The sequence below is a fragment of the Tenrec ecaudatus genome, chromosome 10 (genome assembly GCF_050624435.1).
Source record: "Tenrec ecaudatus isolate mTenEca1 chromosome 10, mTenEca1.hap1, whole genome shotgun sequence".
NCBI lineage: Eukaryota > Metazoa > Chordata > Mammalia > Afrosoricida > Tenrecidae > Tenrec > Tenrec ecaudatus.
This window is the reverse complement of record NC_134539.1, coordinates 79,660,152-79,687,435: the sequence shown is the minus strand read 5'-3', so window position 1 is coordinate 79,687,435 and position 27,284 is coordinate 79,660,152. Positions and strand designations below refer to the sequence as shown.

General features: G+C 52.7%; 1 protein-coding gene and 1 pseudogene across 1 annotated transcript; one reads left to right on the top strand and one right to left on the bottom strand.

The window, feature by feature from the left end:
• Positions 1 to 1,120: 1,120 nt before the first annotated feature.
• On the top strand, positions 1,121 to 11,302 carry SLC2A8 (solute carrier family 2 member 8). Its single transcript, XM_075560764.1, has 10 exons — positions 1,121 to 1,265; positions 1,351 to 1,513; positions 1,680 to 1,886; positions 3,797 to 3,896; positions 5,857 to 6,056; positions 6,716 to 6,859; positions 6,987 to 7,095; positions 7,724 to 7,897; positions 8,357 to 8,502; positions 9,264 to 11,302. Exons 1-10 carry the CDS (start codon positions 1,210 to 1,212, stop codon positions 9,399 to 9,401), a joined length of 1,437 nt encoding a protein of 478 aa, XP_075416879.1. The 5' UTR covers positions 1,121 to 1,209; the 3' UTR covers positions 9,402 to 11,302.
• A 10,134-nt stretch (positions 11,303 to 21,436) lies between these two features.
• On the bottom strand, positions 21,437 to 21,778 carry LOC142458041 (small ribosomal subunit protein eS21 pseudogene; annotated as a pseudogene).
• Between the last annotated feature and the right edge of the window lie 5,506 nt (positions 21,779 to 27,284).

Sequence of the window (27,284 nt, the reverse complement as noted above, 5' to 3'; positions counted from 1 at the left end):
GGTTCCTATGGAGATCCAGAGAACAGGTCAAAATTAAGCTGCCATCCTAAATCTAGGATCCGCCCATCTTGTCACATGTATATCCCCAATCCCTCCTCTTCCTATTGCGTGTATGTCCCTCCCATTGCTGTATAACCTATAGTGCAACCCCTTCCTGTGACGTTTGTCTTTCCCTGAAATTAGTGGGCTTGCATGCCCCCCGAAGGTATATAAGCCTGGGATAGCAATAGAGGCCTCTCTTGCTAGTCTCCCCCGCTCCTCGCTCACTCAGGCTCCCTCCCCTCTCCCGCCCTCAGCCCTTTCCCCTTGTCCTTCCCTTGCCCTCTCTGGGGCTGAGCTGAGCATTCTACCACGAAATGTGTCTGACTCCATTATTTGACTCTTCTATGTCTCATGCTCTAAATGACTTTAATACAATATCTCAACTGTGCAATTGTGCTTACTGAACCCATGATTAGTGGTGGGGGGCTGGCACCCCCAACTCATACCACACTTCAGCAATCAATGGAAGTAGGGCACGGCCTTGGCTCCAGGGGTCAAGATTTCCTCCTGGGCAAACTGGCAAGAAATCCGGCTCAGTCTCCGCGCCAAGTAGGAGCCCCAGGGCAGCCTGCTTGCGGATCTCGGTGGGCCGGGTTGGGACAGGCACCTAGGCCCCAAGCCAGCAATTGCTGGCCCCGTGGGCAGTAGCAGCCGCAGGAATTCGGACGGGATAAAAAAGGAGGAGTACCCACAGGCTCTACTGTCGCGCAGACCCTAGCCCTACTGAAAGCAGTTTCCAGGCTTCAAGCTGAATACAATCTCCGCCCCACACCCTCATTGGCGGTCTCAGCTCTTAGGCAAATTTCTGACGCGCAGCACAATCCTATTGGGCGTTTGGCTGAATCCCCTCCCCCTCAAAGCCCCGCCCCACTACGCCTGTACATTGGGTAGTTCTGCTCCGGGGGCGGCTTCAGTAGAAATTGCCAGCCTAGCCTGTGCTTCCATTGGTCTACTTTGATATGAGGGGAGGTCCCAACCTAGACGCTAAGCCCCGCCTTACATTTCCATTGGTCGCGCTGCCTCTCAGGAAGTTTCCGACTCCGCCCTAGAGCCGTTCCTTACCGCCCATTGGCTGGCTCTGTTGGGAGAGGCGGGTGGCGGCCGCACTCGCGGGACGTGTGGCAGTTCGGGCAAACCGAGCGAACCAAGGCAGCGTTGGCCGCTGACATGACGCCCGAGGACCAGGAGGAGAGGCTGCCGCTGCTGGGGCTGCCGGGCGGCAGGTGAGCGGGCAGCGGGGCCCGGGGCGGAGGGCGCGGTCTCGCCCCCTGCCCCTCCTCCGCCCCGCTCACGGCCTTGACCCCGCAGCGTTCCCCGCGGCCGCCGGGTCTTCCTCGCCGCCTTTGCAGCCGCCCTGGGCCCGCTCAGCTTCGGCTTCGCGCTCGGCTACAGTTCCCCGGCCATCCCGAGCCTGCGGCGGGACGTGTCCCGCGCCCCGCGCCTCGACGACGACGCGGCCTCCTGGTTCGGGGTGAGACTCCGGCCTGGGACCCTTCCCCTGCAGCCCCCCCCCTCGGGCGGGCACTGGGACCCTCCGCCAGGACCCCCGCTCTTTGCCTCGGCGGACGCCGTGGGGTGGAGGGTGAGGGTGAGGCCCGGGCGTCCTCTGCTTAGCCCGCGGTCTGCCCGCCTCCCAGGCCATCGTGACCCTGGGCGCCGCGGCGGGGGGCGTGCTGGGCGGCTGGCTGGTGGACCGCGCCGGGCGCAAGCTGAGCCTCCTGCTGTGCGCCCTGCCCTTCGTGGCCGGCTTCGCCGTCATCACCGCGGCCCAGGACCTGTGGATGCTGCTCGGGGGCCGCCTCCTCACCGGCCTGGCTTGTGGCGTCGCCTCGCTAGTGGCCCCGGTGAGTGTCCACCTGCGGCCGAGGACAGAGTGGGACAGACTGCTCCCGACCAGGGCCGTGGCTCCCATGGCTGTGCCCGACCCCCCTACCCACCCACCCACGGATTAAGTGGCGTCCTATAAGACCTCTTCCCCTCCGCACAGTACCTGGAAGGAGCCCACTGTTGTCAGCCCCACTGTACAGGTGACAGTCAGGGCTCCCACTCAACTGCCACCGGAGTCCAGGATTCCCCCTGTGGCTGACCTTCCCTTTTCGTTGACACACATGCTGAATGGCCCCTTCTGTCATGCCGGCAGCTGAATAGCCCTCCTCTGAAGGTGCTGTCCTACTAACCACAAGGGCTTGGGTGGGTTTGTCTGTGGGAAAGGACTACCAGGACCCACTGCTCCCCGCCCAGCCCCAGAGCTCTCCCTCCCTCAGGAGCCCTGGGAAGTTAATGTTACACTTGGGCTGCTGATTCCCGGGTCAGCAGTTTGAAACTGTCAGCTGCTCCTTGGGGAAAAGATGAAGAGTTCACTCCTGTGAAGAGGTCCTCTGGGAAACCCACGGGGGCAGCTCCGCCCTGCCCTCTAGGCGTGCTGTGAGGCAGAATCAACTGGGTGGCAGTGAGGGAAGCCCTGTGCTGACAGACAGCCTTTGGCATCACATGGACCTGGGCTCAGGTCCCTCCCGGCTCTGGCACCTACCTGGGCTGGATGCCTCACTGAACCTGTTTTCCTCCTTTGTCGAGTGGAGAGGGTGGAGGGTTATCAGGCAGTGACTACTTGGCACACTCTGTGTGGGAGTGCTTGGGCTCAGGGGGTATCGCTGAGTAGCCAGGGTACTGCTGCTGGGGTGGGCTATCTCCTCTCTAGCCTGGTGGAGACGGGAAACGGTAGCCGGGCATCCTCCCTGGGCACCCTCATGCTCCTCCAGCTCCTCTCACCTGCATTGGCTGGGCAGCAACAGGGAGAAGGGGGTCCTTTTTTTATTCTAGACAAAAACAGACTTGTGTTAGTCATGGGCCTTCCCTCCCCCAACCCCCAAAAATCTGCCATTGAGTTGGTCCTGACTCATAGCCACCCCATAGGAATGGGATGAAGTGCCCTTGTGGATTTCTGAGACTGTAACTCTTGATGGGAACAAAAAGCCTCATCTTTCTCCTAAGGAGCAGCTACTGGTTTTGAACTACTGACTTTACAGTTAGCAGCCCAACACATAGGCCACTACACCACCAGGGCTCCTGAGTCTGGCTCATAGCGACCCTAAAGGACAAAGTAGAAGTACTGTCAATCATTACGGAAGCAGACTGCCAGCTCTTTCTCCCAAGGAGTGGCTGGTGGGTTCAAACCGCCAACGTTTTGCTTCGTAGTGCTCACCACACACACCACTGGGCTGCTCAGGGGCCTAAGGTGTGGGGAGTAACCTGGAAGTGTGGGCAAAGCCCTGGTGGCCCCTGAGCCCTCGGGAGTGCTGACAGCTACTGGTAGAACCAAGTCCAGGAGTTCTGCATTTTTACTCCGGAGGTACCACTCACACTGCTGTGGTTCCGGGGCCAGCAGCCCGTAGAGGTCTCGTTGCTGAATCTCAGGCCCCACCCCAGACCTGTCCAGTCAGTTGACATTTCCTCCAAGGGATGTACACACTGACATGTGAGAATCTATGCTCGCTTTCTCTGCAGAGACACACCACCACCACCCTGGAGGTTGGAGAACAAGCAGCCAAGTCCACAACCTCAGTCCCTTGGAAACCCCAGATAGAGCGCAGGGGTGAGGTGGGGAATGCAAAAGGGCACTCTTGGCCAGGGACATTGTGATTAGGGATGCCCAGAGCCTGCTGCAGCCCCAACTGGACTCCTCAGCTGAGGCTTCTGGACCTTAAGAACCTCGTAGCCATCAAGTAAAGCCTCCTCTCCTCTTGACTGCCCGCAGGTATATATCTCCGAAATCGCCTACCCGGCAATCCGGGGGCTGCTCGGCTCCTGTGTGCAGCTGATGGTCGTCACGGGCATCCTCCTCGCCTATATGGCAGGTACAGCTTTCCCGCCCACTCATGAGCCCTGTACGTGGCCAAGCGGTCCTTCTGCAGGTACAGGAACTGAGGTGTCCCAGGTCACTCAGCCAGTCCCCAGGGAGTACTGCCTCTCTGGGATTTTGGGTACATGGGCTCTCGCTACTGAGGAGCATCCACACCTTCCAAGGGCAGAAGCCTACAGAGTTGAGCCAACCAGTGAGGTCCATCTGTTATGGGCATGGCCAGAGCAGGGGCCCCAGGTGGGGTGGGGTGGGGGGCACTCCAGAAATGTTCACAGGAGTGTGAAAGGCACGCCTCAGCTGTGCTGCCGCTGGCTTCACAGGTGGTGCGAGGCCGAGGGCAGGGGTCTGCAGGGGCAGAGGTCAGGTGGGTCAGTCCTGAGTGTGGAGAATGTGCCCCTGGGAGCCTGCTGAGGGAGCGGTGCTGGTGGCACAGCCAGTCACATGGACACGCTGAGCTGCTCACCACAAGTCAGTGGTTCGCGCCCAAGAGACAGAGAAGGCAGTGTGCTCCTGCAATGATTTCCAAGCCTCAGGAGCCCAGAGGGGAAGCTCTACCCTGTCCTGTAGGGTTGCCGTGCGTGAGAATTGACTCGGTGGCAGAGAGCTTGTTTGGGTTGTTTGAGCTGGGGCAGGGTTTAAATGGAGTGACACACACAAAGCACCTGGCGGCAGGCCCCAGATGAGAACTGCCCAGGAGTGGCCTCAGAGCCCCAGGTGCAGGCTGACCGGCCCAGGTACATCTGGGCCATAGCTTGAGCGATGTGCGGGACAGTCTGTGATTTTATCCACTTACCGTATTGGCTCCAGTTCTTCCCTGGGTTTACCATTTCCACTCAGCCTCCTTATTGGCTGGCCTGGGGCTGCTTGGCCTCAGAAGGGCATGCCTCCCTGGTGATGATCATCGTAGGCCTGCCTACTGCATAGGGCTCTCCAAGGCTGATTTTACCTGATTTGTTTGAAGTATATCACTAGGCTTTTATCTCCAGATGGACTAAATCCGCAACCTTTTGGTGAGCAGCTGAGTATTGCCACCACCAGGGACCCCCCAAAAGTGCGAAGCAGAAGAGTATTCTGTGCAAAGTCTCACCCTGCCTCCTCCATCCTCTCTCAGGAAGCCAGGGCGCCTAGGAACATAGGAGGCAACATTGAGCGCTAAGCTATACCTGGCCCAAGAGAAGCCATGGCATTGTTAATTGGCTCGTATGCTCTTGACAGTTGGGCGTGGACTAAGGAAGGCCGGGAAAGAATGAATGTGTTTGAATGACGGTGCCGGAGCAGAAGACCGAAGGCAGGTGGATGGCCAGAAGAACACACTGGTCTGTCTGGACAGCCAGTGTCCCTTAGAGGCCAGGATGGCGGCACGTCATCTCATTTACGGTGGACCTGTTATCGGGAGCGACTAGTCCCTGCACGAGGGAAAGTCGAGGCTCAGTGAAAACGAGAAAGACTCTCAGTAAGATGGATTGACACAGGGCTGCAACAAGGGACTCCAACCCAAGAAGTCTCGTGAGGAGGGGCAGGACCAGCCAGTGTTTCCTTCTGATGTGCACGGGGGTCACTAGGAGTCAGAACTGACTCGATGGCACCTTCCTGCACATCCGTGATGTGTCTCAACGCCTAGGAAACTCACCGCCTTCAAGTCAGTGGTTTGAGCCCACCAGCGGCTCCATGGGAGAAAGAGGAGGCTGCTGCTCTGATAAAATCCAACCTGTAGGGAGCACTCCTTTGTATTGTACTGGGTGGACAGTGGGAGCGATAGGCCCCACCCTCTCTAGAACTGGCCCCTGCACTCTGCTTATTGACAGGGTTGTGATTCGTGACTGATGGCAGCCGTAGAAAAGCAGAGGCAGGCACATAGGGGTAGCCAGCTGAGTCCTCCTCCTTGGAGCTGAGCCCCTGCAGTTGTGAGGTGCCGGCATGCCCGAGGGTGGGCCTGACACCCCATACCCCATCAGGCTGGATCATGGAGTGGCGCTGGCTGGCGGTGCTGGGCTGTGCGCCCCCGTCCCTCATGCTGCTGCTTATGTACTGCATGCCCGAGACCCCGCGCTTCCTGTTGGCACAGCACAGGCACGGAGAAGCTGCGGAGGCCCTGCAGTTCCTGTGGGGCTCCCAGCAGGACTGGGAGGAGCCGCCCACCAGGGAGGAGCACCAGGTGAGGCTCCAGAGCTGGAGCTCTAGGGAGCAGGGGTGACATGACCCCAAGCTCTGGAGAACCCCAGCCCACTCCCCTCAGGGAGGATGAGGCAGACCCCCTGTGATCCTGTCTGCAAGTAGGCGGAGGCCAGCTGCAGCCTCAGGCCGCAGCCTTGAGCTTTGATTCTGTCCCTGGAAGAGGAAGGTCACAGGCACTAACCTGAGGGCCTGGAGCTCACTGGGTCACCACAGGGTGGGGATGTGGGGCAAGGAAAGGGTTGAGAGTCTAGATTGTGAAGTCAGACCTGGGTTTGACCCTCCAACTCGGCCACTTACCTGACTTACCACCCCAACTGACTTCATCGGCACGATCTGTGTAGATGGTGAGGATACAGGGAGGAAGGCTGTGGGAGGCCCCAGGAAGGGACTGGAGGCTAGAAGGGACGGGATGCCTAGAACTCTCAGTCTGCCCCCCACCATTCAGGAAAAGACGGGGCGGGCAAGGATCTCTACTGCACACATGATACAAGAACTCCTTCATCTCTGGACTCCAGGATGCAGGTGGAGCCTACATGAGAGGCTGAGCTAGGGCTCCTCCTCCTCCCCCCACCTTAGGACAAGGCCCGAAGCCCATGGGAGGGGGCAGAGAACACTGATAGTCTGTCTCTCTCTGTGCAGGGCTTCCACCTGGCCCAGCTGCGGCAGCCGGGGGTCTACAAGCCCTTTGTCATTGGCGTGTCGCTGATGGCCTTCCAGCAGCTGTCAGGGATCAATGCTGTCATGTTCTATGCAGAGACCATCTTTGAGGAGGCCAAGTTCAAGGTAAAGCGGTCTCGGGCCCCTAGTGTGAGCTTCCTCCCCAAAGCAGGGGCCTGTAGGGGCTGCCCTCCCCCCAGAGGGATGAGCTGGCCCACCTGACCCCTGGACTGCTGTCTCCCCACCCCCCTAGGACAGCAACCTGGCCTCTGTGGTCGTGGGCGTGATCCAGGTGCTATTCACAGCTGCCGCTGCGCTCATCATGGACCGAGCTGGGCGGAGGCTGCTTCTGGTCCTGTCAGGTGAGGGCCCAGCCTCCCCTTCCCCCCCCCCCCCATGCACACAGGGCCCGGGTGGCCAGCAGCATCCCAGCCTCAGTAGGCCTCACCTTCAGAGGGAGCCCACAAGACGGGTCGGATCCCAGCCCTCATTGTATAGTGGATAAACCAAGGCCCAGGCAGCTACGGGAAGCCAGTGGTCTTGTCAGACCAGTAACTTTGCCTCTCTGAGCCTCAGTTTCCCCCTTTGGGAAAAAGGGGTCGGGTTACACCTGTCCCCATAAGGCATTGAGGACAGGAAACAGCCCATCCGAGGTCTGGCCCTGTGCTCCGCCCCGAGGAGTGTGGACTTTGGCCCGTGGGCTGCGGGTCCATGATGTCCACTCTGGAGATTACTGTTGCGGGGGAGGCCGAAATACACTGCCTCAGTTAGGACTCCCACCCCCGCCAAGAAGGCTCTGTGTCCTGGACCCTCTTGAAGTTTGCTGAGACTTGGGGTGTGAGCGGGGCTTCTGGGGTGGGGGGGGAGTGGCAGCAGGGAGGTGCTGCTCAGTGGAGTCCCGGGGCGAAGTGCTGGGGTGCATGCTCGCAGGGCCTGGCCCTCCTTGCTCAGAGAGCCACTCCACGCTCAGTCCTCCCCACACCCCCACAGGTGTGATCATGGTCCTCAGCACCAGCGCCTTCGGCGCCTACTTCAGGATGACCCAGGGCAGCCCCACCAACTCCTCCCATGTGGACGCCGTGCCTCCCTTCGCCGCAGAGCCCGCGGAGGCCAGCGCTGGGCTGGCCTGGCTGGCCGTGGGAAGCATGTGCTGCTTCATCGCTGGTGAGCAGGCCCCCGGGAGGCCCGCAGCTCTGGGCCCTGCCTGGCCTTGGCGCTGACTGAAACCACTCTGCGTGTGCCCCGCGGGCTCAGAGGTTCAGACCCACCACCCGCTCTGCTGTGAGAAAGATGAGCTGTCTGCTCTCCAAGAGGCACTGTCTGGGGAGCCCACTGCCCCTCGGGACCACTGTGCTTCCTAGTCGACTCCATAAAGGGGGGCTGATTTTTCAGTTCAGTGTTCATGTCGCATCATCAACAACCCTCAGACCAGGCCCCACATCCTATCCCCCGTGATCCCAGATGCAAAGTCTGACACTCAAGGAGGGAGGAACCAGCCTGGGCCTCTGAACATGACGGTGCCAAACTGGTGGGACCAGACTGGACCCAGGGCCCTGGGCACCACTGCCCTGTGAGGGCTCAGCATGGCCTCTGTGGATCCTAACCCCTGTCTTGGCCCCTCAGGCTTCGCTCTGGGCTGGGGGCCCATCCCCTGGCTCCTGATGTCAGAGATCTTCCCCCTGCACGTTAAGGGGCTGGCCACCGGCGCCTGTGTCCTCACCAACTGGTTCATGGCCTTTCTAGTGACGAAGGAGTTCAGCAGCCTCATGGTAAGTCTAGGCCTTGATGGCCATCCATCTCACCCACCCCCAGTGCCATCAGCCACGAACCACCAGGAAAATGACTTCTTGCAAAAGGCTGGGTCAGGCAGCAGAGTCCCCCTCATGACCAGGACGAGGGAGGTGACAGACGAGTCGTGAGGGAGGCTGGGCAGGGACACACACGGAGTCTGAGCCCGCCTCACTCAGGCAGGACTACCCCAGGGAGGATATCCGAGAGACCACGACCAAGGCTGGCCTGGGAAGAGAGGGATGATGGGGAAGAAAACAGGCCCAGTGGGGGCACAGAAAAGTAACCCCACATGAGAAAGGGCTTCATGGGGTCACCAGGCCAGAAGGAAGAGATGCTTCTGTCACTAGGGCTGGGCTGGAGCTGAAGCCATGCTTGCCCCTCCCTCCAGGCCATGGGCCCTGCGTATCTGTATCTCCCCAGGCTGGGCTCACTCTGCACACCTCCTCCTCCCGCTAGTTACCCTTCCATCGCAGCAGAGAGAGAGCCCAGAAAGGGTGAGACCAAAGCAAGTATAAAGGGTGGTCTCTTCCCCCTGGGATCAGACAAAAGCTAGAGCCCAGCTATCACTTAATGGGTCTCTGACCTTGCCGTGGGCACGGTTGACCCAGGCCTCCAGACCGCGACACCTGACCTCCGTGCACCACCCCCAGGGCTCGGAGGAGATAGATGGCCACAGCCTGGGCCAGGCAAGCTAGGTCCAAGGGCAGCTGTCCACATGTGGCCCTTCCCCTCTCTGCAGGAGATCCTCAAGCCCTATGGTGCCTTCTGGCTCGCCTCTGCCTTCTGCATGTGCAGCGTCCTCTTCACTGTGCTGTGTGTACCTGAAACCAGAGGGAAGACTCTAGAACAAGTCATAGCCCATTTTGAGGGGCGGTGACAGCTCCTCCTGTGCTTGGCTGCCCTTCCTCGCCGGGCTGGTTTGGGGCTTTGAAGGGACAAAGCCAGCACCAAACCCTTGCTGCCCCAGGAGAGCTGGGACCCAGGACCACAGCCCCTTGGAGCCTTGACTTTCAGGTACCCTCCTCCCTCCTACCCTGAGATATGAGGTGCCAGCCTCTTGGTCCAGGGCCTGCTGCCACCCTGCAGATTCAGGAGCAGGGAGCCGCTCGGGGGGCCCTGGGGAAGCCCTGCGATCAGCCTTCCACATGCCCATCTCCTGCCCCTCCCCGCCCCCAACTCACACACTGTGGAGAAGGAGATGGCTCTGGGTTCCTGTCATGTGGCTGGAGATTTTTCTGGAGGTTGGGTGCTGGACACCCCGTGTTGACCCTGTCATCCTTAGATTACCAGGAAGGAACTTGGTTTGCCAAATAAAATCTGACTTGTAAAATTGGGTCACAACCAGTTTGTGTGAGCTCCCATGTGAGAATGGGACATTCCTCTCTCCCCCAAGTGGAGAACATTCTGGTCAGCCCAGCCCACCCTTGCCCCCTGGAAGTAATTTTGGCACCTCCCTTAGACCCCACCCCTGGGTCACTTGTCATCCATCTTGATGAATTTCAAAAAGAAGGCCTCTTTCTAAAAGGCTTTTCTAAATTACCTTTATAATCCATTATATAAATAATCGTGAAGATTGATCATGGAAGTACATCATCAGGTGGGAAGGCATCATCTCCATCGCGGAAGGCCTTCTAGCGTAAAAGTAAGTTCCCCAGAGAAGGATCCGGCAGACTAGCGTAGCCTGCCAGTTTCCCGCATGGTCGGCCATGCAAGCCTCTACAATCACATGAGCCAGCTCCTTAGGTTTACTCTAACATCGTGGCGCAGTGAGTTCCTGTAAGTTGGTCCTTCTAGCGACCATGGTCTGTGACTACACAGTGATTGGATGGTACTATGCAAGTAAGGTGCTTGTGGATTACCAAGAGGATTGGACAGTCCTGTCTCTGAGCCCAGCGCAGCACCATCTGGCCCACAGAGAGGGGAAAGATGGAGCATACAGAAGGGCAGAGGCCACAGAAGCTGTGCTTCACCTCACCCCGGAGAAAAACATGCCCTGATCACCACACTCTAACCTCTCTTCCCACCCTCTGCCTTCCACCCACCTACCCACCTGCCAGGAGAATCCGTCTGCAACCTAAGGGCGGCATGCCTCCTAGTGGTCATGGGCAAAATTGCAACCACTGCTCCGCTGCCTAGGAGCCGGCCCTAGGCCAAGGCAGGTAGGTCATCATGAAGGAGGAAGTCTTGGAGTCTGGAAGGAGGAAATGGTCCACTTGGAGCTGCCTGCATTCCTGGGAGCATCGCCTGGAATTTTAGCTCTCTCCCACCTTCCTCTCTGGGGGCCATGTCCCTCCGGACCTGATGAGAGCGCTCAAGGAACTTTGTCCTAGCAGAAGCCTTCTGTCTGAAAACCCAAAAACAAATGCTGGAAAGAGAAGGGGCCCGGGAAATCGCTCGGAGCAAAGAATAAATGGTGTTTATTTGTTTGTTTGGTTTTAAATAGAGCAATACCAGTGTAACAGAAATAAAAGAAACAATGTTTTTGTGTTTTAACTAAGGTGTGAGGACAGGTAGCATGTTGGATTGCTAACCCCACCATCAGTGGTTCACATCCACCAGCTCCTCCTCAGGAGCAAGTATAGACTGTCTAACGATTTACAGCACCGGAAACCGTTACACGGGGTGGATATGAGTCAGAATTGAATCCGTGGCAGTCTAAGGTCATGCTTGAGGGGGTTCACTCCACCTTGACCTCCTGCTGAGATTTCGCTTGTCCACCCAAGGTACAAGTGAGTCAGAACGTGGATTGTAACAAGATGCCCTGGTGATTTGTAGGGATCCTGGGTTTCTACAGACTTGTAGCCATGAGGAGGAATACCGTGGTGGCGCCTGATGCCTCCGCTCCCGTGCCTGGGAAATGTGAGGAGAGGCTGGTTTTGCTCTTCAGTTCTTCCCAACTTCCTCACAAACCACTCTCTCAGGAAGGAGGAGCCGTGGCATTATCGCTCTGAGACTCCATTTCCCAGCCTGCTGCCAAGACCTCCACAGAGGGACAGTGCCCCACTGCAGTAAGATTGGTACTCTGAACATAATTTGCTTTGTCCTGGTTATTAACTCATGATTGTTTGGGTCAGATCTGAACTAGGCAGCCCTGAAGCAGGTCCGGGCCCTGCAGGAGCTTCCCTGCTCATCCCCAAGGTCAGCAGCAGCTGGCGCCAGATAAGATAACCAGTGAAACCAGATGTTCCTGGCTTGAAGAAAGCAGCAAGGAATCCACCAGCAATTCTCCTGGTTTCCACGTCCCATATGCTAATTACATTTCTCACCACCCCTTTATAGCCCTCGTCCCCAGCTGCTGAGCACGACTTCCCTGACCTGTTGGCCTAGGTCACAGACCCTCATCCGGGAGCTCCCCTACCTAATAAAGCTGTTTCTGCTCTCCCTTGTCCTGTCATGTCGGTCTTCCTCCCTGTTCCTCAGTTTCGCCTTAACAGTAATTAACCCTCAAAGTGTGGGGTGTCAAAGGGTAGGCAGTAGCAAGAGAAATCACTGAGACACACACATCTGGTTGCAACATTGACATTGATTTCCCTCCAACAACCCAAGCAAGGAGGGAGCCAACAGGGAGGAGGAGTGGGCCTTAGGGACACAGCCTGTATTCATTTCCAGGGCTGCTGTCCAAAAGTCACACTATGTTGCTCAAGACGACAAATTTCTTCCTAGCTCTAGAGGCTAGCAGTTGGAATTGAGGGTGTTAGCAGAGCCATGCTCTCTCTGAGACATCAGGGAAGGCCCTTTCTAGCCTCCCACGTTGTGGAAGGCCCAGGTGTTACCTGGCTTGTGGCTGCATAATTCCTATCTCTACTTCCGTCTTCACACAGACAGCTTCCCTGCGAGTCTCCGTATAGAAGCGCACTCAAATTGGAATTAGGGCCCACCCCAGTCCAGCATGACCTCATATTAACGACAGTGGTTACAATCTGCAAAGACCCATTTTTCCACATAGGGTCACGTTCTCAGGCACTAGGGTTTAGGGCTTAAACCTTTTTTTTTGGGGGGGGGGCGGGACAGTTAGCAACCCATCACACAATTCTCTCAGTAACCACGCCACAGCACTGCACAGCCGCTGAATGACAGGATCCCTGCGATCCAAACACGGCTCGACAGGACCAACTCCGCATTCTGCGAAGCACGAGAACCACGATTCCCAGGATCCTTCGCCTTCCAGTCTACTGCCAAAGAGGCCTCGGGCCTTTGGATTCGGTGGGCCTAAAGGACATCTGCGACAAAGCACTAATGAGAATCGATTCTGGGCGCACGAACAGAAGGAACCCTCCATAGGAAGAACGCTCCAGGAGTGTGTGCCGGAAGGAAACAAGTTTGGCCTGGGAACCAAGCTTGACAGAGACTTCTGGGAAATGTAGTTCTGTGAGGGAGGCCACAGTGGGCACTGCGCATGACCGGAAGTAGTTTGCGGCGCGTCCCCTTCGGCGCCGAAGTAAGTTTCACTTAGGGAGCCGACCCCGCTCACCGGTCACCTACTCGGGGAGCCGGGCGGCGATTTTTGCGCCCCGAGTCCTGCTTGAGGCGGAGCCGGCGGTGGCGCCGGGGCTCCGAGCCCAGGACTGGCCGGGGCTGGGCGGCGAGAGCCCCGCAGGAGCTCGCAGGGTCGGGCCTGCAGCACCGAGCGGGCTTCGGAGGGCAGCGCCGGGGCGGGCCGCAGAGCCGGGCTGGACCGCCGGGGAGCGACGCCGGGGGCGGGCGGGGAGCAGTGGCGAGGGAACGTTTCGAGGCTGCCCAGCGATGGGCGGTTTTCCTCCACGCGACGCGTGGTAAAGGACAGGCTCTTTTGGAATAAGGAATTCCAGGGTCAGATTTCCAGATGGCAGGCCTGGGAGTGTCCTTCCTGAGCAGGAAGAAGTGGCTCACGGGGACGCAGCAGGGTCCAGGTCCATTGGCTCTGCTGAGTGGAGAGCGGGTCCAGCCACTCAAAGAGTGTGAGAAGCGGTGGCGGCTGCAGGGGATTTGCCATCGGGCGGTCTCTGTGAGGTCTCTGCACTGCTCTTCGCCATGGAGAAAAAGACAGACAAAGCCAGTTCCCTTGTTTAGCTGGAAGGATTTGAAAACACCTTGAAGACCAGAAGCCTCAGTATTAATTGGTCTGTCACTCTCTCGTCGAGTGCAATGTCACAACCAGCGTTTCATACTGTCTTCCCCCATGACAACATTGTTATCATTTGCACCCTACTACCAAAAAGAAGAGGCAGTTCCCGCGGAGTTAGGTTCCGCCTCAGATGGTCAGGTCTGTACTGAGCCCAGATCCCAGATGGATTTTCTTCTTTGAGCAATTTCTGGAGACATTACCTCTAGGTGTTTCAGAAATTGAGATCGGAACTGCATATGATTCTTGTCACCTAACTTACAGTATGCAGTGCAGTGGTTTCTCACAGCCTCATAGCATTGTTGACGGCAGACACTATCAGCTCCAGGAAGACAGTCTATAGGTACTACAGTGACTCTCCATCCTGCTTACCACAGTCCCACCCCCACCCCCACCCCCATCCCACTTGTGTCCTGAGTTTGCCTACTTTGGACATGTCATACAAACAGAATTATAGGTGGCTTTTTTTATGCTTGGCTCCTTTTTTTTTGCGTCATGTTTTCAAGGTTCATCCGTGTCAATAAAAGTATGGTGTTCCTTTTGATGGCTGAATAGTATTCTGTTGCCTGGCTTGAGCTCACCTTGTTTGTCTACTCGTCAGTGATGGACATTGGGCAATTCCTGCCTTTGAGCAGCGATGCTACTGTTGTGCTGGGTGCACAGGTTTTCTTTCCCTTGAGTGTACAGCTAGAAACGGAGCTGCTGAGTCCTTTGGCGCCAGTTTAACCGGCTTCTCCAAAGCAGCAGCATCATTTTACACTGCCACTAGCCAAGTGTTAGGGCTCCGACTTCCCCACATACTCAGAAACACTTGTTTCCTGAATCCTCGGTCTTTTTTTACTATGCTCATCTTGCTGCTGCTATTGTTCTGTGCCGTCAAGTCTGTTGACTCAAGCAAACTGAAAGGACAGCAGAATTGCCCGTAGGGTGTTTTAGCCTCTCCGTGGAAGGAGCTCTGGCTGCACAGTGGTTAAGTAAGTGCTCCTTTGCCAGCCAGAAGCTTGGTGCTTGAAACCTACTAGCCAAGCCCACCAGTCACTCCATGAGGGACAAACATGTGACAGTCTGCTTCCACAAAGATGGGGCTGTCACCACCACCACTGCCACTGACTAGATTCCAATTCTATAACCCTATAGAACAGAGTAAAACTGATTCTTAGGGTGGCCAAGACTCAATCTCTCCTCCCTAGAGGAGCGGCTGGTGGGTTTGAGCCAGTGGCCTTTTGTTCATCGTTTTGGTGTCATACCTAAGGAAACGAGTGCCAACTTTGAGGTCATGAAGATTTAACCTTGTACAAATGGGTGATAAGCAAATGTGGTGGGAAAAAGCTGATGGTGCCCGGCTATCAAAAGATATAATGTCTGGGCTCTTAAGACTTGAAGGTAAACAAGCAGCCATCTAGCTGAGAAGCAACAAAGCCCACATGGAAGAAGCACACAGGCTGTGTGATCACGAGGTGTCGAAGGGATCAGGCATCAGGCATCAAAGAACAAAATATCGTTGTGAATGAGGGGAGTGCAGAGTGGGGACCCAAAGCACAACTATAGGCAACTAGATATCCCCTTAAAGAAGGGTCACAGGGAGGAGAAGATCCAGTCAGGGTGCAGTATAGCAACGATGAAGCATACAACTTTCCTCTAGTTCCTAAATGCTACACACACCCCACACACTATCATGATCCCAATTCTACCTTACAAATCTGGCTAGACCAGAGGATGTACAATGGTACAGATAGGAACTGGAAACACAGAATCCAGGACAGATGATCCCTTCAGGACCAGTGGTGAGAGCGGCGATACCAGGAAGGTGGAGAGAGGGTAGGGTGGAAAGGGATTACAGGGATCTACATATAACCTCCTCCCTGGGGGATGGACAACAGAAAAGTGGGTAAACGGAGATGTCGGATAGTGTAAGATATGACAAAGTAATAATTTATAAATTATCAAGGGTTCATGAGGGAGGAGGTAAATGAGCTGATGCCAGGGCCTTAAGTGGAGAGCAAATGTTTTGAGAATGAGGGCAACGAATATACAAATGTGCTTTACACAATTGATGTATGTATGCATTGTGATGAGTTGTATGAGCCCCTAATAAAATGATTTAAAAATATAAAGATTTAATTTTGTGTTTTCTAATAATTCTATGGTTTTGGTTCTTATGTTGAAGTCTTTGATCTATTTTTAATTAATTTTTGCATATGATATGAGCTATGGGTCTAGCGTCATTCATTTGCATATAGCTATGTAGTTGTCCTAGCATCACAAGATGGCTTTTGCACTGAGATTCCTGGCACCTTGATTAAAAATCAGTTGGCCATAAGTGTATAGTTGTGTTGGACAGGGTTCTCTAGAGAGACAAACCAGATTGCTAGTAATTATATATAAATATATTTATAAAGATAGATATATAATACAATTAATGAACCGTTAAATTATATACATATAGATAATATAAGAAATTAACAGTTAAATTATAAAGCAGTGAGACACTAGCAGTCCTTTAAGGCTTGAGAGCCACCAGTTGCCAGTCCCATTCTATAGAGAGAGCTGGGCTATATATATATCCAGGCAGCAAACAGCAAGGCAGGTCCCCAATGTCATCAACTGTCAGTCCCCAGCTCCAGAGATGAACATTCCAATCGTGTGGGCTTAAAGGGACCTCAACTTACAGCGACACAGTCCACAGGCTAGGCATCCCACAGGTAGTATACCCCTTTAAACTGAGGCACAGAACAAGCAAGGCAAGGCTCAACGAGCCATTTATCCCTCTGCCCTTCAGTTAATCCTACTTGTGTTTATCGGCCAGGCTGGCACAATAAACGATCGCAATCCATCCCTTGCTAACCTGGCACCTGTACACAATTCTTTACCCTTTACATACTTATATAATTTCCAGATATTAATGAAATCACATTTATACTTATCATCTATCATACATGTAAATGAAAACACACTGAGTCAAATTATATCTGATATATCATACTTGAACAAAGGAAATATATGCAATAATCACATACAAAGAAAATACATTGACAATTACAAGCCTTGCTTTTGCAATTGATCACGTGGTCGTAATTGATAGGTAGAACTACCTTCTACTGCTACCCATTCCGTATTACCTTTGACCTCAGCAAGCACATCAGCTGGCTGTGGTTTTTGGCCTGGCGGGGTGACCCAGACCTTCATTCCTGAGGGGTCTGGGTCATTATAAGTCCTGTCAGGATTGGGTTGCTGTAACTTGCCATTTACTTTAATAGCAGGGCATGGTAACACTAAGAGTCGGCCTATGGGATCTCCTGGATTCCAGACATATTCTTCTTTACATCCACTATGTAGTACCAGTCCAATTTCTCCTTGGTAATCAGGATCAATCACACCACTTAGTACGGTGACACTCTTCCTGACCTGTTGATCCAAAGGCATGAGAAGTCCAAAGTGCCTAGGGGGCATTCTCAGCTGCCAGTTCAGTGGAATCCGTGCTGTGTTTCCAGGTGGGAGAGTTCCTTTCTTCGGGACCAGGACCTCCAGGCCTGAGGAACACAGGGTTGCTGGGACAGGAAGCAAAAATGCTGCAAGGGGATCACTAGGAGTAATAGTGAGTGGTGCCACTCCAGCTTCCACCCTTTGGCTCCTGGACCCATGAATTCTGGGTACTGGAGACACAGCACCATATATTGGCCACTGGTTTAGAGCATATACAGCTTCCTGGAGAACATTGCCCCAGCCCCGCAAGTTGTTGCCACCTAGTTGGCGCCGTAATTGTGTCTTTAGGAGCCCATTCCATCGTTCTATTAAGCCGGCAGCTTCAGGATGATGAGGAACATGATACGACCAGTGGATTCCATGGGAATGGGCCCATTGCCGCACTGCATTTGCTGTGAAGTGAGTTCCTTGATCTGAAGCAATGCTATGTGGGATGCCATGCCGGTGGATGAGGCATTCTGTGAGTCCACGAATAGTAGTTTTGGCAGAAGCATCATGTGCAGGGAAGGCAAATCCATATCCAGAGTAGGTGTCTATTCCAGTAAGAACAAAACGCTGTCCCCTCCATGATGGAAGTGGTCCTATGTAATCAACCTGCCACCAAGTTGCTGGTTGATCTCCCTGAGGAATTGTCCCATATCTTGGACTTAATGTTGGTTTCTGTTGCTGGCAAATGGGACACTCAGCAGTGGCAGTGGCCAAGTCAGCCTTGGTGAGTGGAAGTCCATGTTGCTGTGCCCATGCATAACCTCCATCCCTGCCGCCATGTCCACTTTGTTCATGTGCCCATTGGGCGACAACAGGGGTGGCAGAGGAAAGAGGATGACCAGTCTCCACAGCGCGTGTCATCTTATCCACTTGATTATTAAAGTCCTCCTCTTCAGAGGTAATCCTTTGGTGAGCGTTTCCGTGAGATACAATTAACTTTACTTTCTTGGCCCATTCAGAGAGGTCTATCCACATACCTCTTCCCCACACCTCCTTGTCACCAATTTTCCAATCATGGTCCTTCCAATTCCCTGACCATCCAGCCAAGCCATTAGCCACAGCCCATGAATCAGTATATAGTCTCACACACACACACATCTGGCCATTTTTCCTTATACGCAAACTGAACGGCCAGGTGCACTGCTCGAAGTTCTGCCCATTGGGAAGATTTCCCTTCACCACTGTCCTTTAGGGAGATCCCAGAAAGGGGCTGTAGTGCTGCTGCTGTCCACTTACGAGTGGCACCTGCATATCGTGCAGAGCCATCCGTAAACCAAGCATGACTTTTTTGGTCTTCACTTAAAGTATGGTAAGGAACTCCCCAGGAGGCCATAGGTGCCGACTGGGAGAAAGGAGGCAATGTGGCAGGAGTGGAGACTGTGGGCATTTGGGCCACTGCTTCATGCAGCTTACTTGTTCCTTCAGGTCTTGCTTTGGCCCGATCTCGTATATACCACTTCCATTTAACAATGGAGTGTTGCTGCGCACATCCAACTTTATGATTACGTGGGTCAGACAATACCCAGTTCATGATAGGTAATTCAGGCCTCATGGTGACTTGGTGGCCCATGGTGAGGCGTTCAGTCTCCACCAAGGCCCAGTAACAGGCCAACAGCTGTTTTTCAAAGGGGGCGCAGTTGTCTGCAGAGGATGACAAGACTTTACTCCAAAATCCCAATGGTCTACGCTGTGATTCACCAATAGGGGTCTGCCGAAGACTCCACACTGCATCTTTATCTACAACTGACACCTGTAGCACCATTGGGTCAGCTGGATCATATGGTCCCAGTGGCAAAGCAGCTTGCATGGCAGCCTGAACTTGTTGAAGAGCCTTTTCTTGTTCTGGGCCCCACTCAAAAATGGAGGCTTTTCGTGTCACTTGATAAATAGGTCGAAGTAGAACACCCAAGTGAGGAATATGTTGCCTCCAAAATCCGAAGAGGCCCACTAGGCATTGTGCCTCTTTTTTAGTCGTTGGGGGAGCTAAATGTAATAGCTTATCCTTCACTTTAGTAGGAATATCTCGACATGCCCCACACCACTGGACCCCTAGAAATTTTACTGATGTGGAGGGTGCCTGAATCTTTGTTGGGTTAATTTCCCAACCCCTTGTACGCAGATATTGTACCAATGAATCTAGAGCCTTTGATACATCCTCCTTAGTGGGTCCAATCAGCATAATGTCATCAATATAATGGACCAGTGTGACATTTTGTGGAATAGACAGGTGGTCAAGGTCCCTTCGGACTAAATTATGGCACAGGGCAGAAGAGTTGACGTACCCCTGCGGGAATGTTGTGAAAGCATATTGTTGCCCCTGCCAGGTGAAGGCAAACTGCTTCTGGTGGTCCTTTGAGACTGGTATGGAGAAGAAGGCATTAGCCAGATCAATAGCTGCATACCAAGGACCAGGAGAAGTATTAATTTGCTCAAGCAATGAAATCACATCTGGGACAGCAGCTGCAATTGGAGTCACCACCTGGTTAAGTTTACGATAATCCACTGTCATTCTCCAGGATCCATCTGTCTTCTTTACAGGCCAAATTGGTGAATTAAATGGGCATGTAGTAGGAATCCCCACCCCTGCATCTTTCAAGTCTTTGATGGTGGCACTGATCTCTGCAATCCCCCAGGAATGTGGTACTGGTTTTGGTTTACTATTTTCCTAGGTAATGGCAATTCTAATGGTGTCCACTTGGCTTTTCCTACCATGATAGCCCTTATTTCACATTTTAGGGATCTGATATGGGGGTTCTGCCAGTTACTAAGTATGTTTATTCCAATGATGCATTCTGAAACTGGGGAAATAACCACAGGATGGGTCCGGGGGCCCACTGGACCCACAGTGAGGCGTACTTGAGCTAAAACTCCATTGATAACTTGACCTCCATAAGCCCCCACTCTGATTGGTGGGCCTTGGAAACATTTTGGGTCTCCTGGAATTAGTGTCAGTTCTGAGCCGGTGTCTAGTAATCCCCGAAAAGTTTGATTATTTCCTTTCCCCCAATGAACAGTCACTCTTGTGAAAGGCCGCAGGTCCCTTTGGGGAAGGCTAGAAGAAAGACTAACAGTATAAACCTTCAGTGATGTAGCAGGGTCCTCCTTCCAAGGAACCCGGCCTCCCCTTCATTCAAGGGGTTATGGGCCTGTAAACTGGCTCAGGTCTGGGAATTGATTGAGCGATCGTGACTGTCTATTCTGCTGTTCGCCTGATCTACCATTCTTTTGCCTGTACAGATCACGTAAATATTTAGTAGGCTTCCCATTTATTTCATTCCTAGGGACACCGTGGCTAAGTAGCCAATGCCATAATTCCACACGAGACAGGTTGCTTTGATTATTATTGAAAACTTGTTGTCTATTATAACCACGTCCACCCTGTCTGTTGATTCAGTGCTGACACCTGCCCTCAACCATCACGGGGACCAATCAGCCCCATTGTGGGCAAATGTCGGAGTTCGCTTAGGGCAGTGCCCACTGTTAATCCTGTTATGTGCACCAATGTTATGTGCATCAATGTTATGGTGCACATAGAATAGCAATTACAGGAGTCTTAAGAGATGCTGGGGCCCACTTCACAAACTTGTTCCTTATGGTTGTGGTAAAGGGTATGTCCTCAGGACACCCCCTTTTTGGGTCTATGGGAATATCTTGATAGATCCATTCTAACATACCCATTTCTCTAAGCTTTTGGATGCCTTCCTCTACAGTGTACCAAGGTAGGTCAGGTACTTCAAGTTGGTCTAATCTAGGCCATCTGGCAGTCCATGCTTCATTGAACCAACCAAATAAATAATTAGATCCTTTTTTAGCCTGTCTCGCAGAGATATTGAAAGAAGAGTCTGTGCTTAGGGGTCCCATATCCAGAAACTCAGACCGGTCTAATATTACATTTCGTGCACCAGTATCCCACACCCTTAGTAACCATTCCCGGGGATCTTCTCCAGGCTTTTGATTGTACGTATTTGAGAACTTGAGCAGGTCTTTATGTGTGTAGCGCGCTTCTTCTTGGATAATCTTCTCAACCTCACCATTAGGAGGTTTCTGAGACTTATTTTTAGTGACAGGTCTAGCAGAAACAATGGGTGGTGAGGGTGTTTCCTGGGTGCTCTCAGCAATATCTTGCGAGGCATCTTCCTCAGGTAATGCTACTGATGCAGCCCCACCTGGCATATCAACTCGAATAGTTTTGCTAATCTGCTCAGGTGTTTCTAAGGGCTCAATATCCTCCTCTTCTGGATCATCAGCCCATATGTTCCCATCCCATGTTTCAGGGTCCCAACTTTTCCCAATTAATGCCCTTACTTTGGTTTCAGACACTACTCTAGATCTGCAATTCAGCTGCCGTTGTAATTCAGCCAGAACCCTCCTGAGCCAGCACGGGTAGCGCCACATTTTTCCTCTGTCCAGGATTCACCCCATCAGAAGTTCTTGGAGACGAGGCTGTCCGCCTTGGCCAGCCGAAGGATGGAGTCATCGGACTCGCCCATCCTGCGGATGGCCCCGCAGATAGCGTAGGTCTTAAACTGGCCGTTGAACCTGCCGGTAACCTTGTCAACCTCGGCCACGTTCATCTGGATGGACGCGTGGTCCTTGGCGCCCATGATGCAGTTGCTGCCGGAGCATTTCCGCGGCACGTACAGGTCCACGAACTCGCCGGCGCCGTTCTGCATGTTGGGGCCGAGCCAGAGCAGAGAAAAAAAGGGAGCATTTCTTTCTTTGTTGAGTCTGATGTTAGCTGCGGGTTGCTACAGATGCCCTTTACCAAGATTGTCACTCCTTTAGAGAGTGACAGCCTAGGTAGGAGCTGCCTGCAGGGCTAGTTCTACTCTGCCCTTTGGGGGTCAGGAGCCACTGGATGTGATTTTTTAATCAAGGTGACAATGATCCCCTCTTCCTAGTCTGAGATGGGTTTTTTTGTTTCACCTTCTGTTGTGGTGTGGTGGATGTTTACAGAGCACATTGGTTTCCTGCACGTTTTGTGGCTTGAGTTGCAGTCCCCTTGATGGTACAGCACTCTTCCCGCTTGCTTCCCGGATTCTATGCACCCTTCTTTCTTGCTCCTTTCCTGGGGCAAACTCAATTTCTTGGGCAAACCTGGCTGATTGTAGCAAAGAGTCAGTGCCTCACAGGTGTTAGTGTTGGTTCGCTGTGCGGACCTGTCTGCTGTGTGGCTGATGAGTGGTCCCCAGGAGTGGGTTCACTCCGGGTTTGAGGGGTGTGTTGGGCTCGGAGTCTTGGAGGACCATCAGTCTCAATCAGACCAGGAAGTGTGGTCTTCACATGGATTTTGAATTTTATTCAACATTCTCCTTCCACTCTGTCCAGGATCTTCTATTGTGTCCCAGTCAGAGGGATCAATAGCAGTTGCCAGGCACTATCTGGTTCTGTTCTCAGGCCAGTGGGGGCTGTGATCCTTTGGTTGTTTCTTCGAGTCTTTGGTTTTCTTCACTCTTCATGTACATCCTACAGGCATTTAAGACCCAGTCACGGTTCACTAAAGACTTGGAGCACAAAGCCCATCTGCAGACAATGGACATCCGCTCACAGAGACATCACAGGGAAGGGATGAGTCAACCAGGTAACACACAATACTCCTCTGGTTCCCTGAGGCTCCCTCACACACACATACCCGCCCACTATCATGAACCCAGTCCTGCCTTTCACCGAGGGCTAGACCAGAGCATGTGCACAGGCACAGAGAAGACAGAAGAGCTCACGACACTCGGAATCCAGGAACAGGAATGGGAGTAGCGATACCAGAAAGGCAGGGGGAAAGTGGGACGAGGGGAGGAAGGGGAACCAATTGCAATGATCTATACATAACCACCCCCATACCCCACCCCCAGGGGGACGAAAAACAAACCATGGGAGGAGACAGTGGTTGGTTTATGATAGGAAAATAATAATTTATCAAGGGGCCATGGGGTAGGCAGGGAGCTGACACTAAGGGCTCAAATAGAAAATGAATGTCTAGAAAATGATGATGGCAATATACGTACAAATGTGCTTGATGCAATTGATGTATGGATTCTTACAGAGCTGGAAGAGCCCTTAATAAAATGTTTTTTACAAAAAGACTTATTTTCCTTGTAGACTATGTTATATCAATTTACCTAGATGCCCCCCAAGATTATGGTCCTACGCTGTTGGGTGTTTTTAATCATGAAAGGATACTAGATTTTGTAAAATGCTTTGTTTGTTGAGATGATTAGGACCCCTGGTAGATTAGTGTTGGATCACTAATCACAAGGTCAGTGGTTCAAAACTGCCAGCTGAGCCATGGAAGAAAGATGAGGATTTAGTCCGAGAAATCCTATATGGGGCAGTTCTATAGGGTCACCATGAGTCAGACTCAACGCAACAGCAGTGAGTGTGATTGTGATTTGGAAGATTACAGAGTTGTTTTCCCTTTATTCTTATCATATGTTGATGTATTTGGATGTAATGCATTGACTGTGCATTTCGGTGATGAATTCCTCTTGGGCATTCCCTCTTCTTTTGATTAAGCAAATGTCTTGTCTTTGTACAGCTACTTTCTCCAAAGAACCATCATTACAAATAGGTAACTTTTATAAACGACTTGAGTTTTTTGTACCAACTGGATCATCCGCAAAATGAGATTGGGAGGTTGATTTGCTGACGGCCCCCTGATGGCAAGCGGTGGTGGGTCAGGATCCTGGGAGTCCTTACACTCTGCAGCTGCCCTGAGTGAGCCGATGCCGATGCGGAAGGCAGCGGAATGGAAATTTTACATGGGGTTTCTGCTCATGGTCCCGGAAATGTTGCTTCTACCGCAGTCCCAGTCATCTGCAAATTGGGCCTTCTACAGTAGACAGAATACTTCCAAGAGTTCCTAGGAAAATCCCATACTCTTTACATTCCGTTTCTCCATGATCTTTTTGAAGCCCTCCTATGTCCTTCAGACATCCTCTGCCAGTTAAGAACATGAGACTTGACGACTCAGTGGGCTTTCATGCCTTGCTGGTTCCTTCTCTCCCGCCAGTGCTGTCTTCCCTTGACCGTCCCCTTCCCGGAGAGGAAACCCAGGAGAGAAAGGAGTGGCCACTGGGCTCCTCGCCCCTCCAGCCCCGGGTGAGGTGGAGCTGTGCTCCGGGACAGCTGCACCTGCTCCCTCAATATGAATTAGAAGGTTTGGTTCTCATAGTTTCCTCCAATTACAAAAGTAAATCATGCTTACTGCATAAGACATGGCAAACACAAAGAACAAAAACAAACCGACATTTCTGTTTCAAACAGGTAACATTTTGATTCGTGCCCTTTGCGTCACATTCTTCCTTTATTTTCATCAGTGGATCTCTCTCTCACGAGTATAGCTTCCTACAAACCCTCCCCGGTGCCTGGGTTCTGTCCCCTGCACGGTCCCGCTGCAAAGGCAGAACTGTTCTCTGGCCCTTCGAGTCAGAGGACCCTAACAGAAAGGGTAGAACTGCCTGGGAGTTTCTGACACTGAAACTCTTCACAGGAGTAGAAAGCCTCTTTCTCCCTTGGAGCAGCTGGTGGTTTCAAACCGCCAACCATGCATGTCGCAGCCCAGTGAAAAACCACTATGCCACCAGGGCTCCTCGCTCACACCAATCTCTTGAGTTGATGCTCTAACTCATTTACATTCTTTCTTGTTGATATTGAAAGTTTTAGCTGTGGATTTTATTTTTTTAGGTAGTGTATACTTAGCAGGGGTTTTTTTCTTTGCCCAGTTGGCTAGTCTGTACTCTGTGAAAACAGTCCATATCTCCTGTCATCACATAATCAGGTATAGTCAGAGAGCAGGTCTGGGGCTTGATAGCTCTGTCAGCTAAACTTTATAAAATAAGATCGCCCCCATATTTATCGGTTTGGCTTTTTGTTTGCTTTTCAATTGTGCTAGATTATCTTAAAGACCTCCTCGTTCGCACCACCTGGAGGTCATTTCACCCACTGCTCTGTTGACAGCCAGTCTCGTCCTTCCAGCAAAGGTGAGGCAGCTACCTTCCTCGGGGAAGAGTCATCCATGGTTTGTTGCCTTTGCCAATAATGGAAATTCGGGGGACAAAGCTTCAGCCATTGGCTTCTTCCACATGAACCACATCAAGAGGCAGGATGCCTCGGCATTAGTGGTCACCCGTTCTTCCCAGGTGACCACCTCCGTCACCAGACACACATTACCAGGGTGATGAACCGCTAACCTTTCCAGTCTCCAATTCAATCTGAAGGGTGCCATTCACCTTGAGGGGATCAGACTGGCAGACGGTGTGAAGGCTACCTAAGTGCTAAGTCTATTTATAAGGCTACAAAAGGCTGTTATATGTACTCTTTTATTGATACTCAGTCCAATAGTATAGGTGCATACATTGTCCTTGACCTACCCAAAGCCGAGTTGTTTCCAAACCCTTTCCAGGCCTGCCATCATCTCCCTCAAGTTGCCAACCTCCCCCATCCAGGTCCTACAGTGAGCTGGAGTGTGCTTTTGTTTCAGGGAAGCTTGTCCTGCAGCATTGTAACTGGAGAGGGCTGGGGACACCCAGTCCCTGCTCCGAGGAGATGCCAGAAGTCCAGGAACCTGGTCCTACTAGGGAAGAGAACATGTTTCGGGTTTTTTAAGATTTGAATTCTGCTTGTTGCTAGCTTACTCGGTTGTGAAAAGCTTGCACTTTCTAAAGTGCTCCTCTCCCTTCCCTTCTCCATTGCTGTCAAGCCTGTGCTGATTCATAATGGCCCTGCAGGGCAGAGAATCACCCCACTGTGTTTCCACGACTGTGTCGAAGCACCCCCGGAGCTGCTGGCAGACCCACCCGCCAGCCTTCCAGCAGCCACCAGTGCTTGCCCACTGTGCCACCAGGGCTCCTTTCTCAACTGCTGACACCCCCACTGAAGGGAGAGTGCGTGCTTCTCCTGGCTCCCTGGGGACTGTGGGCAGTGTCATCTTCCTCAAGTGCCATTGTCTGGATTGTCAGAGTCCCTAGGGAGGGAGGTGCCTTGTGGGTGGGGGGTGGGACATAACCACATGATCAGTTCTTCCAGGCTCGAGTTTCTCAGAAGCAACGTGGAATGTGGATGCATGAAAGATATAGCTTAGTCTTCATTAATCACATGGGTTCTGGGTAAACCATTATGTTTCCATTATCTGAAAGGATGCTGAAATTTTAATTTATAAACTAACATATATGGCGAAAAGTTCTCAACGTGGAGTGCTACGTAAGCTACGAGTTTCCTGAATAGGCTTAGCTTAACCTTTCCTAGAAGTATCTTCAGCTCTGCTGAGCAGTGCTTTAGCAGGACCTTGGAGCCAGACCTGTCGACCATTCTGTCCCCTAGTGCCGGACGCCACGTAAGCATGCAGTGGATAGTTGTTAAATGCATTACATGATTGCATCATCTCCCCTGCAGACTGAGTGGTGCAGTGGTTACACGTTAGACTGCTAGCTTACTCGATTCCAAAGTTTGAAACCACCAGCCGCTTATCGGGAGACTTTCTACTCTTGTAAAGAGTCAGTCTCAGAAACCCACAGGGCAGTTCTACCCTGTCCTGGAGGGCCACTATGAGTTGGCACTGATCACAGGCAATGAGCTGGTTTGCTTGTACTTATTCCAAATTATCAAGCCACATATTGTCCCCTTTCCTAGGACTTCCAGTCTCCAGCCTGGCTTTAACTCCCAACTGGAAGAAAGAACCATGGGTGATGGGAAGAGCTCTAACAAGCAGCTGTCCAGGTAGTGAGCTGGCAAAGCCAGTCTTGGAAGTCCCCTTAAAACCCTTATTGGTGCATTTGATGCTTGCCACACCCTCTGGAGGCTCCCTCCATCACTGCAAGCCTCACAGCTGGAACACTGAGGTGACAGAGATTTGAAGAGAGGCTGACTGGGAAGCCCCTGGATCCTCAGACCCGTGGACACAGTGGTATCACAGGCCTCATTGTTAGATTGGGCTCCCCTCACTGGGGCCTTTACCCATCTCTCTCTAGCTGTGGTAACTTCTGCCCCCACCCCCTGCCAGCATAGCCAGAGTTTTCAGAGTGGATGCCTAACACTCAGAAACAAAGATACTGCTTGCTACTAGTTCTCACCTAAGGGCCTCCCTCTACCCTGTCTGTGCTGTGAACCTTCTCAGGACCCAGTAATTACGTCTGAGAAAGCACATGTAAAAATGACACAGCTTTAGACAGAGCTGTGTCTATTTTAGTTACCAAT